The following is a 12,306-nucleotide window of genomic DNA, read 5'->3' on the forward strand; positions in this document are numbered from 1 at the left end:
CTCCGCAACGGGAGAGGCCACAACAGTGAGAGGCCCGCGTACGGCCAAAAAAAAAAAAAATTTGAGTGTGAGCTGGACTTAATGACTTGCTTCCAAAGAATAGAGTATAAGAAGGGAGAGATTATACTTTTCAGTGGAGAAACCCAGCAAACACCACCTTACTCAAGTGACTGAGGTTACTATCACTAGTGATAAATCCCATGGATATCAGGTACCCCCAATACAACGTGATGATAAGCCACTTACCACTGTGGTATTCTTCCCCCAAACCCACAGCCCCAGCCTAATCATGAGAAAAACATCTGATAATCTCAAACTGAGGGACATTCTACAAAACATCTGACCAGTACCCCTGAAATCTGTCAAGGTCATGAAAGCCTGTCAAGGAAAGACTAAAGAACTGTCACAGACCACAGAGGAGTCTAAGAAGATGTGACCATAGTGCGGCGGGCGATATCCTGGATTAGAACCTCAAACAGAGAAAGGACATTGATGAGATAACTGGTGAAATCCAAATAAAGTCTGGAGTTCGGCGAATAATAGTATGCCAGTGTTGGTTTCTTAGTTTTGATGAATATATCACGCTAATATAAGATGGTAACTGGGGAAACTGAAACTGGGAACTCTGTACTATCTTTGCAGCTTTTCTGTAAGTCTAAAATTATTCCAAAATAAAATTTTAATAGAAAAATAATTTTATGTTTAACAAGAATTTTCTGAGAATAAACACCCCTAAAATGTTTGAAATAAATTTTTATTCATAATAACCATTTTTAAAGGTTTAAAGATAATCTTCCAGCAGCACATTCATTGCTTAAGTGGCTAACCAACATGCAACCTGAATCTGCCAAGTAGAAAAGTGCTCCTGTTTTGAGTATCTTTCCAAAACCCTTGGAGGAGCAGCAAATGTTAAGTGGGTAAACAGAAGTTTAAGTGAAAGACTTGTACTACAGAAGGATCTTTTTTTTTTTTTTTTTGCGGTACGCGGGCCTCTCACTGCTGTGGCCTCTCCCGTTGCGGAACACAGGCTCCAGACGCCCAGGCTCAGCGGCCATGGCTCACGGGCCTAGCCGCTCCGCGGCATGTGGGATCTTCCCAGACCGGGGCACGAACCCATGGCCCCTGCATCGGCAGGCAGACTCACAACCACTGCACCACCAGGGAAGCCCAACAGAAGGATCTTAAAGTGTTCTTTTGAAATTCATAGATAGCTATCATGTTGAAGACAGATTTATAAGGAAGTATTTTTTAAATAACAGCTTAATTGAAATATCATTCACATACTACACAATTCACCCAATTTAACTATGCAATTCAGTGGTTTTTAATATATTCACAAACATGTAAATCACCAGTCAATTCTAGAATATTTTTTATCACCTCAAAAAGAAACCCCAAGCCCTTTAGCTATCTCCCTCCTGTCCTTACAACCTCCTCGCTCCACCAGCCCTAAACAGCTGCTAATCTACTGTCTGTCTCTACAGATTTGCCTATTCTGAACATTTCATATAAATGGAATCATATAATATATGACCTTTGGTGACTGGCTAGGTGTATTATTTTTATCATCTCCAGATACACTCTGAAGACCAGATAGTTAAAGTACCTTAGAAAAATTTACTTTTATCATTGCAGATATTAAATTACTAATTTAGAAATATAATCTCAATCTCCACCCGCAAGGTGTCATGCAGCCCATCCACATCCCCAGTCCATTATCAATGTTTGTATACAGCAAAGAGTAATCTTAGAGCAGTGGTTAGGAGCACACACTAGAGAGCTAGCCCACCAGATTCAAATGCTAATGCTGTCGCTTCGCAGCTCTGCAACCCAGGGCAAATTATTCAACTTCCCTGGGCCTTAGTTTCCTTACCTATAACATGGGGCAAATAACAGTTCCTACCTCACAAGGGTGAAGTGAGCAAATACATGCAAAGTCCTTTAAAAATTCCTAGTACATAGTAAGTACTATACGTGTTTGATTTACTTACAGTCATTATTGACTGTGAGAGCCATTCAATACAAATAGTATCACGAAGTGTTTAGACAGTTCTTCTGACCTCCTGATCTTATGTGATCAGAGACCATTTCAATTATAAGTGTCTTTTTAAATTACCCAGTCTACTCCTTTCATCTTTTAAGAAGGAAGGTTAGCCTGGAAAGACCCAGCAATGTGTTCTTATTCATTCCACAGATATTTATTGAGGACATATTCTGTGCCAGGCAGAGTCTCACGTTCTGTGAATAAGATTGAAATGATCTTTTTGGCCATGGAGTCTAATGGAGGATATAGACAAGCAGTTATGAGGCAGATAAAAGAACATTAATATTCACAATGATTTTATCTCCTTCGGACCCTTTAGGAGGAATTGCGTCATTGCAGAAGGAAACAAGAAGGGGGAATAGAACAAGAGAGCATCTTCTGGTTGATTTTCGGAATGTTTATAGAAGAAGTTTCTCAGCATGGGGGGAGACAGTGGGAGTGAGATAGAGAGAGGATTTTTAAGATGTTTTGCTGAGTGTTCAGATTGTGTGCCCATTCAGGCACTTTCAATTGCAGTAAAGGAATTGCAGTGAAGATTGAATGATTTTAGTTACTTTTGGAACACTGGGCCCCTGTTTCTTTAAATATAAGCCGAATTTAGTATTGAGCCATGAGGATCCTGGGCTTTATATGGGCTTAGACAGTTACAATATAATGCAGTGTTGGGGAAAGTTAAAGCTTTGGGAATGGGAAGGGAGGAGTATTTCAGGAGAAGGAAAATGAGCAAAGGCAGGAACTCTGGGAAGAGCCCGGTGTGTTCTGGCATCTGAAAGCAGGAAGGCATGGCTGGAACACAGTGGCATGAAGGCACAAAGCTGCAGACAAGGCTGCCCAGGACACAACCTGCAGGCCCTGGGAGGCCATGTTAAGGGATCAGAATGTCATCCTGCTGGCATTGAGGAGCCATCAGGAACTGCGAACCAGGAGAGGGATAATCTACACATCTCTAGTTAGTTGTTGACACCGCAGAGCATAGCGTGCTAACTGTGCAAGCTGAGCTCTTTTCGTGAACCCACAGCCACAGGACAGAAGGTTGCAAACCTAAGGGAAATCATCAAGGAAATCAGAAGAAGCTGAAGGCTTAGAGCTTCCTGGCAAGCAGAGAGTGTCACACCTACCTCCTCACCAGCTGCCAGACCTCCAGAGCAATCTCTTTTGTTTTGTTTTAATACCACTAGACAAAATTAGAAAATAAAAAGCTTATTTTATCTTTATACCCATTCTCAGCAATAAAAGTGGTAAAGTTGTTGTTTCTGTATATCTGGATAGTAGTATTGACTCTATGGAGGCTGGCTGCTCTGTGAAACAAAGTATTCTTCACTATTGCCTTCTTGAAGACAAATGCCTTTGTAAAAGGGGGGGAAATTTAATAAAATGGGTAATGTTTTCAAACCTAATGTTCTGTTATACAGCAATATGACAGCATACTTTTGCAATATTGATTCTCTCCTCCATTCTTTTTCCAAAGTTTTATGATGTTACATAGCCTTGGGGAGTGTAGCAGGTGTGATCAGCTACCTGAATCCCCTTTGGGGATAAAAAGGCCCTACTCCAGCTCCTGGAGTGCCACCAGCTGACAACACTCATCAGCCACTTGGGGGTTGCCACAGCTTAAGGGAGATGCTTCCCTTCCTTAAAGCCATGCTGCCTCCCTCTTCAACCATATCCAAAGACTGGTTGATGCAGGCTTATAAGGGCTCAGCTCTCTCTTGCCAACCCTGGACATCTCTGAAGGGCATCACATCTTCGTCGTTCCCTGAAGGACCATGTGAGCCTTCTACTGGATCTGTATCCCAGCTGAACTTCTCCCTTTGCCCATCTTTCCTTTGCTTCGACAGGTATTGATCCCAAGAGCACTCCCTAGTACAGCCCTGGAAAGCAGTTGTGACTCAGCCCTCTGTGTTCCACACAGACAAGAAGCAGAAAATTGTGTCACGTTAAAGAACAAGGCCTGAAGGTATATGCAGGTGTTTCACTATCTGGAGGGACGTGAAGAATGAGAAGTAAAACCTGAGGTCCCACCTATAGGTATGTGTATGACTCAAGTTCTTGTTTGGTAGTGGTGAAAACTAAAAACTACTTCATCTCCTGTTGGTTCTCTTTCTTGCCTTCTTCCCCTGTCCCTCCAACCTTCCATCTCCATTCTTTCCCCCTTCCCCTACCTCATCTGCCATCCATACACAAGCCCAGTGAACTGAGAAGCAAGGTGTCTTAGCCCATTCAGGCAGCTATAACAAAATGCCACAGGCTGGAGGGCTTAGAAACAACAGAAATGTTTTTCTCACAGTTCTGGCGGCCAGAGGTCTGAAATCAGGGTGCCAGCATGGTAGGGTGAGGGCTTCTTCCAAGTGGTAGACGTCTTCTTGCAGCCTCATAAGGTGGAAGGGGCAAGAGAGCTCTCTCAGGGATCTTTTATAAGGACATTAATTTTATTCATGAGGGTTCTGCCCTCATGACCTAATCACTTCCAAAGGTCCCACCTACTAATGCCACCAACTTGGGCATTACCATTCCAATGTAGCAATTCGGGAGAACACAAACATTCAGACCACTGCACACGGCAAGGCTCCTATGGTCTAAACATTGTCTCCTACTAGCCAGCCCACCTTCACCTCCTTTACACACAGAACTTCACCACTGAAGCCATTCTTCTGGATAATTCAGGTCAGAAACATGAAGCTCCTACTCAGATACATGCCTGTTAAAAGGGAAAGGAGACTCTGAGAGCCTTTGCCTATTTTGCTAATTAGTCTTTGCCTGTTTACAAGGATTTTTTTTTTTCTGGTTTACTTAGGAAAACATTACTATGGAGTGGAGCAAACTTGGCTGAGAATCTTGAGATGGCAGATAGGACGGATGAGTTTCAGCAGGATCAGAGGGCACTTGGATGTCAGCCAGAAGGTCCAGGTTTTCTGGGGGTAACTTCCCCTCCAAGAGTGTAGAAAGAAACACCATCCAAAGTGAAGGGCACTGTCCAAACTGTGGGTACCTTGGAAAAATGCCCTGCCTCCTTCTCAATTTTACCCCCTGGCTGGTTTATCAAAAACCTCTCAGCTGTCAGAGCAAATGGACACTCCCTGCATTGTCTGACCCAACCTTTGAGTGACGTTTCATACTGTGGGCCAGCCCTTCCTTTCAGAGGGCCTCCTCCCTGGACCTTAGCGCCCACTTTTCCACTATCTTCCTTCTGCAGCACCTTCTCAGGCTCCCCTGGCTCCTTCTCTGGACACCATCCTGCCTTTATTTTCCTCATTTATACATTTCCCAATGAGAAGTGATGAGTTCCTGCACAACTACAGCAGTAATGGGGACAGGGGGAGAGGAGATAAAATGTGGAGATTATTCAGAGGAGGTTTCAACTAACTCAAGTCAAAGATGTGGGGAGGAAGCAGCCCTGGGCTCCCCCCTCTCCCCAGCCTGCCCACCCTTCAGTCAGAATGAGAAGCCCCTCCAGGGATCCAACAGCACTCTTGGAATACATCTGCCGGCCACTGCCCTCATCACATGGTCATTGTGGATTTATTTGTCTGTGTTTCCTACTAGACTGTAAGGTCCTTGAGTGCAGAAGGTCCCTGTTACCTCCACAGAACCTGTCACATAGCAGGCATCCTGTTACTGAGTAAATAAAGAAATAAAATACAGGCATCCCCTCAGGTTTTATTGCACCTCACTTCATTGTGCTTTGCAAAGATTGCATGTTTTACAAATTGAAGGTTTGTGGCAACCTGACATCGATCAAGTCTATAGGTGCTATTTTTCCAACAACATTTGCTTAGTTCATATCTCTGTGTCACATTTTGGTAAATCCTGCAATATCTCAAACTTTTTCATTGTTATTATACTTGTTATGGTGATCTATAATCAGTGATCTTTGATGTTACCATGGTAATTGGTTTTGTTTTCGTATTTTTAAACTAAGGTATGTACATTACTTTCTTAGACTTGCTATTGCACACTTAATAGATTACAGTACAGTGTAAACGTAACTCTTGTATTCACTGGGAAACAAAATATTCGTGTGACTCAGTTTATTGTGATATTTGCTTCACTGCAGTGGTCTGGAACCAAACCTGCAATATCTCAGAGGTATGCCTCTACTTAGAATATGTGCAAATAAAAATGTAGCAAAAGGTGTCATACATATTTAAAACGAGCTTCCCCAAGATGCTCAAATGCTGGTCATGGTATCAAAGTTCCAAATTCCTCACTGACTGCCAGAGAAAGTGAAAACATCATCCTCTTCTTCAACTTCTTTGAAATTCTTCTTTACTTACAATCATTAATGTGCTGTTTAGCCTGTAATTGTTCTGCTTATATGAGTTCTGACTCTTGAGCAAAGCCTGAAGGCTGAAGTCATTCATTCTCTTACAGATTTTGGTATCAACTGTATCAGAAGCATAGTGTGGCTGCTTAATAAATAAGTTAATACATGGATTGATTACTCCGGACCTTGGACCAGAGGCTCCAGCCAGGTGGGTGGGCTCCATTTTATTTCCTGATCTGTCCCCACCCTTTCTTCTTCTGACCACATCCCACCAGCCAGCCAGCCCTTTCAAGCCTCCCTTCCCTTCCTATGATCCCCCAAACCCACAGAACCCCAAATTCCCAAAGCACATTTGTACTTATTCACACACTGTATGTCTTTCAGTGCCACCCAAATGATCATGTGTTACAAATGCCATATGACTTCAGCTAAACTCTAAGTTCCTGGAGGGCAGGAAATATGTATTTTAACTTTTATATCGCTCTCTCTATAGTTCCTTTCACTGTGCTTTACATGGAAGCCTTTCAAAATATAAAACCAACTGGTTTAAGTTCAATTTTAAATACTCTGTTAGAAAATACCTCAACTTTAATGGGAACCGTTCTTCCAGAGTCAGAATAATGTACTCGGGGGATCCTGAATCTAGGCCCTCTAGGATCCTGAGTTAGATGCTTCCAGGTCCTGGGCCTGGAGGTGGGTCTATTATCTCACCCCGTTAGTTCTGTGTTTGCTTAAATTACTGTAGGTGTTTGGTCACAATCATAAAAGCATTTTTCATGCTTATGACATATTTTCCTTAATTATAAATGTAGTTGAGGCCACCAATCAATTTTTCTTGAATGGACAATCATAGGCCCCATATCCAAGTTGATTCATTTCTACGTATAAATTCCTGTCCTACCGCCTGTTTGTTGGAAATATCAGATACATAGATCGTAAGTGGAACCCTTTAAGAGGAATTGCGTTTAAATCATTCCTCCCTGCTGCCCCCATCAAGAATGAGGCTAGCCAGTCCCTTGAATAAACGGAAGTTAGAATCCCTAAAAATGAGAAGGGGGAAGAAAACAAGAATTCGATTCTGCCAAATGCCATGCACCATTGACCAATCTTTCCTTACAACCTGCCCCCTCTCTCTCCAACGGTCTAAAACACAACATGGAAGGCAGCAGTGACCCTGAGTCCCAAACTGTCAATGTCATTGCAGGGTAACAAGTTTTCTTCTGTCAGATCTGATCACAAACCGGCAGCAACTACAGGCAGACCATCGCTGCAGAGGAGCGTTTTCTAGTCAGGCTTGTTATATTTCACTTCAGGCTTGTTACATGTCACGGCCCCAAACCAGGAAGTGCTGTTTAAAATGAGCCAAAGACAAAAGCAATCCAGCCTCCAAAACAAAATTCGGCAGTCTCCAGAAAGCCTATAGGGGCTTAAACTTGGGACTGTTCTTCGGTCACACACACACACACACACACACACACACACACCACACACACACACACACACCACACACACACACACACACCACACACACACACACACACACCACACACACACACACACCACACACACACACACACACACACACACTGTTCTTCGGTCACACACACACACACACACACACACACACACACACACACACCAATTTGGTTGTTAATCCGCTTCCTAATCCAGACGGTCCAGGCTTGGGCCCGATTTCAGTTGGTAAATTCTTCTCCTAGCTAAACCAGGGCAGATTGCAGAAAAGGTGTCTAATTCTTGAAATTCTTAGGGTGGGGTATTGAGGCGTAGACGGGCCACGCCCGGGTCCCGCTCGCCCGTTGCAACTGCAAGCCAAGTCTGGGCAAGTCGAAGGAGGAACCCCGCGACCTCCAGCCTCTCCTCTCTGTGAGCCACGGGGAACCCAGCAGTGCTAGGGTGGAGGTGGGGGCATCACTGGGAGAAGATTCGGGGCCGAGGGTGTTAAGTTGCAGGCCGGGAGCCCCGGACCGCTACAGCCCGGGCACAGCCAGCGGCGGGCAGGAAGGGGAGGGCCCAGCGGGGTGAGGCAGAGCCCCGGCGCGGGTTCGGGGCTGGATCGGAAAAGCTGCCTCACGGGGCGCGCCCGCCAGCCCTTCCACTCCCTCCCTCCCTCGCTCCCAACGCTCCCCGCCCGGGCCTCCCTTCCAGTCTGCGCTCCCCACGGCCTCGCCATGTCCCAACCGGGCCAGAAGCCCGCCGCCTCCCCGCGGCCCCGGCGCGCTGCGGCGGCCCGCCACACTCAGGAGGTGAGTGGCACTTGTGCCGGAGCCGCAGGGCTGAGCGCGGGGAGGACCCCGGCCCCGGAGCCGTGGGCCGCCTCCTTGCGGTAGCCTGCCTGGCCTGCTGCCCCGTGCGCCCCCTCCCGAGCCTGAGAAGGACTCAGAACTCAGAACCTGCCTCTGGGCAGGTGACGGGAGGTGGCTGGGTACTGCCGGGCCTGGGCCAAGTGTATTGGGCGTGGAGCAAGCCAGATTGGAGTTCGCCTGCGTTGGGAAAAGTTGATTGATGAGACCGGGGTGAAAGGCGGTTGAGGATAAAAGGGTAATACATTTCATTCGGGACCCCGAACTGGGTGGGGTAGTTCAACTAAAAGTCGGGTCTTCCGCGTAAAGTCCGGGCTGCAGGGCGTGGCTGCCTGGAAAAATAACACTTCTGCCCTAACCAGCCTTGCGCCAAATTGGGCGGGGCGGGGTCAACCCGGCAGGGCAGGGCCGATGTAGGCCCCGCCCAGGTGCCTCCCCAGCTGACAGCTGTGGGGCTTGAAAAGCTCAGCGCCAGCCAGGTCCGGGGCTGGTGGAGTGCGATCCCGCCCCTGCTGCGCTGCACCCCGTGTCCTCGCCGGGTTCTCCGCTGCGCGACTCAGAGCAAATCGGTTGTCGCCATGGCATTCGCAAGCTGGTGGTACATGACGGTAAACTGGAGCGATCGTGCCTGGGCAGGACCGGAAACGGAGTGGGCTTTGCTTTTCTGGGCGTGCAGGAGAGGTTATTGTGCAGGGTTTGGCGGGGAAGGGGTGGGGACCAGGTGCGACGTCCTCTCAGACCTTCAGTTTAGGCTCCGGGAGAGGCTGAGACCTACCCTGTGGTGGTATGTGCGAGCGAGCCCCGACGTGCAAGTCGGTGTGAGCAGACGCACCAGACTCAGCTCACGCTCATGAGTTGAATGGAGCAGGAATTGTTGCTGGAGGAATTCCGCCCTTGGACGCGGATTCCTGGATGAACTCAGACTCAGATCGAAAGAGCGCAGATCGAAAGAGCTCAGATCTAGTATTTGTTTTTAAGTCATAAGTAAATCTCAAAACTTTTAGAGGCATGTTGTTGGACGTGCATTCTCCAGCGCAAAGAAGAGGCAGCTGGGATTGGGTTCAAGGAGAAAATCCAAAACTCCAAGGAGCAGAAGCAACCGAGATCAAGACCCTTGTTGAGAATGAGAAAGAGGGAGAGAGAGACAGCGAGAGAGAGAGAGAGAGCCCACTGCTCTGTAGTTTATTACTTGGATGAGGGACAGAGATGTTCCGTTTGTTTAGTGCATTGAATGCTTGTCCAACCAACTAGGTGTGATATCCAGTCAAGCTGGTACTTGTAATGTTTTGAACCTCCAGGAAGCATGATTTAACATTACGATGCTTTCCAAAAAAAAATACACAAATTTTGTTGACAGAAAGAATAAAAATATTTATATCCCATTGATTTATGGTGAGAACTTAAAAAAATAGTTAAAGTACACCTCTCTCGGCATGTGGTATTGGGAAAAGCAAGGGTGTTGTAATAAGACAGTATTTAGAGAGAAGCATCGTGTTGGAATCAGACAGTATTTAGAGAGAAACGTTGTGTTGGAATCAGTAAAATGTCCCTTTTCAGCCAATGGCCATTCACTGAGCACCTACCAAGTGGCAGACCCAGTAGTAGCCTCGAAGTGGAAAACAAGACAGAGTTCTTGTTCTCAAAGGGCAATGAGTCAACCTTTTTGAACATGTTTCCACATCTATAAAATGTGGGTGATAATAGGTACCACATAAGGGTTGGTGAAGACTATTTACATTCATGAATCAAAGTACCATACCCATATACCTTTTTTTTGAATTTTATTTATTTTTTTATACAGCAGGTTCTTATTAGTCATCAATTTTATACACATCAGTGTATACATGTCAATCCCAATCACCCAATTCATCACACCACCATTGCCACTCCCCCGTGGCTTTCCCCGCTTGGTGTCCATACGTTTGTTCTCTACAGCTGTGTCTCAACTTCCACCCTGCAAACCGGTTCATCTGTACCATTTTTCTAGGTTCCACATACATGCGTTAATATACGATATTTGTTTTTCTCTATCTGACTTACTTCACTCTGTATGACAGTCTCTAGATCCATCCACATCTCAACAAATGACCCAATTTCGTTCCTTTTTATGGCAGAGTAATATTCCATTGTATATATGTACCACATCTTCTTTATCCATTCATCTGTCAATGGGCATTTAGGTTGCTTCCATGACCTGGCTATTGTAAATAGTGCTGCAATGAACATTGGGGTGCATGCGTCTTTTTGAATTATGGTTTTCTCTGGGTATATGCCCAGTAGTGGGATTGCTGGATCATATGATAATTCTATTTTTAGTTTTTTAAGGAACCTCCATACTGTTCTCCATAGTGGCTGTATCAATTTACATTCCCACCAACAGTGCCCCATATACCTTTAATGATTGGAAATTCCAGTTTCCCTTGAGATGTTTCTTCATGAATGCTTCCTACTACATTTTCTGGGTTTTTTAAATGTAGCATCTTATTGGTGTGCTAAAAGCAAAAGTTTGCTTTGAGTCATTATTGTTCTAAGGTTCTTATCAAAATGCATCACATGAATTATCTGCAAATATGGATGGCAGTTAATATGGATGGTTTAGAGTTAACATCAGTCTTCTTCCAAATTCATGATTCTCTAAAGGAAATTATGCTGGAATATCTGGATGAAAATAGTTTAAATCTATGTTTTTAACCCTGTTATGTTTAGGCATAGTCTGACATTTTTTGCTAAAACCTCTCTTATAATCCAATGTTGGAACTATTCTAATTTTTTTTTTTCTGCTAGTAGGAACCTCCTAGAATCAGCAACCTGCCTGTGATCAAGCTTTGACTTTTCCCAAACCAGTGCTGTACAATATAAATATAGTGTGAGCCACATATGTAATTTTAAATTTTCTAGTAGTCACATTAGCTGACAGGTGAAATTCATGCTAATAGCATATTTTATTTAACCCGCTATATCCCAAATGTTATTATTTCACATGCAATCAATGTGCAAATCATTGGGATATGTACAGTTTCTTTTTCATGTTGATTCTTCAAAATCCAGTGTGTATTTTATACTTAGAGTGCATCTCAGTTCACACTTGACACGTTTCAAGTGCTCAATAGGCGTTGAGTGACTAATGGCTACAGTATTAGGACAGTATAGCTCTAGACATCGGTTTCTAACCATTTTCGTTTGATGGCTGTGAGGGGATGACCACAGCCCATTTTGAGAATTAAATGAAAGTTTGTGCACCATTTTCCCACAACAAAATATACATATACACACACAAAAGCCCATCCATAATCCCCTAGAGATATATGGAGCCAATTTATAACATATATATATATATAATTTATAGTATTATACACTATTATATATAATATTTATACAATTTATTAATACAAAAGTTTTATACAAAAACACACTATATATAATATATGTATGTATGTATTATATATATTACATATGTCATGCTTTTGGTAAATCCTGTTATTAAAATATTTTTACTGGGATCCTTTACTGAAAAAGATTATGAATGCAATGACCTAACTTTAAAAATTTAGGCAGAATAAGATAAAATAATTGAAAGATGTATCTATGATGTGTTTTGTTTAAGGGACTGCCACCTATAAAGCCAGTCAATGAAACATTACAATGTACATTTCCCCATTGAATACCATCAATATTAT

At 44.1% G+C, this 12,306-nt stretch overlaps 1 protein-coding gene and 1 long non-coding RNA gene across 10 annotated transcripts in view; both read left to right on the top strand.

Moving 5' to 3' along the window:
- LOC137221513 (uncharacterized) overlaps positions 1–4,195 on the top strand; it is a 60,363-nt gene extending 56,168 nt beyond the window's left edge. Inside the window, exon 3 of the long non-coding RNA XR_010942047.1 lies at positions 3,883–4,195. This is a non-coding gene — a long non-coding RNA (uncharacterized lncRNA). The remainder of the gene's footprint in view (positions 1–3,882) is intronic.
- A 3,843-nt stretch (positions 4,196–8,038) lies between these two features.
- The window catches only part of CAST (calpastatin), a 129,036-nt gene continuing 124,768 nt past the window's right edge, over positions 8,039–12,306 (top strand). For 2 of the 9 annotated variants that reach the window (XM_067731299.1, XM_067731302.1), the window contains exon 1: positions 8,039–8,192. Coding sequence is in view for 7 of the 9 variants with exons in the window: in XM_067731295.1 (XP_067587396.1) it covers positions 8,498–8,572 (75 nt within the window). In the remaining 2 variants the exon portion in view is untranslated. Of the gene's footprint in view, positions 8,193–8,361; positions 8,573–9,081; positions 9,238–12,306 lie in introns of those variants that run through there. The other 7 variants (XM_067731293.1, XM_067731297.1, XM_067731295.1 and 4 more) reach the window with 6 other exon arrangements.

The sequence above is a fragment of the Pseudorca crassidens genome, chromosome 3 (genome assembly GCF_039906515.1).
Source record: "Pseudorca crassidens isolate mPseCra1 chromosome 3, mPseCra1.hap1, whole genome shotgun sequence".
NCBI lineage: Eukaryota > Metazoa > Chordata > Mammalia > Artiodactyla > Delphinidae > Pseudorca > Pseudorca crassidens.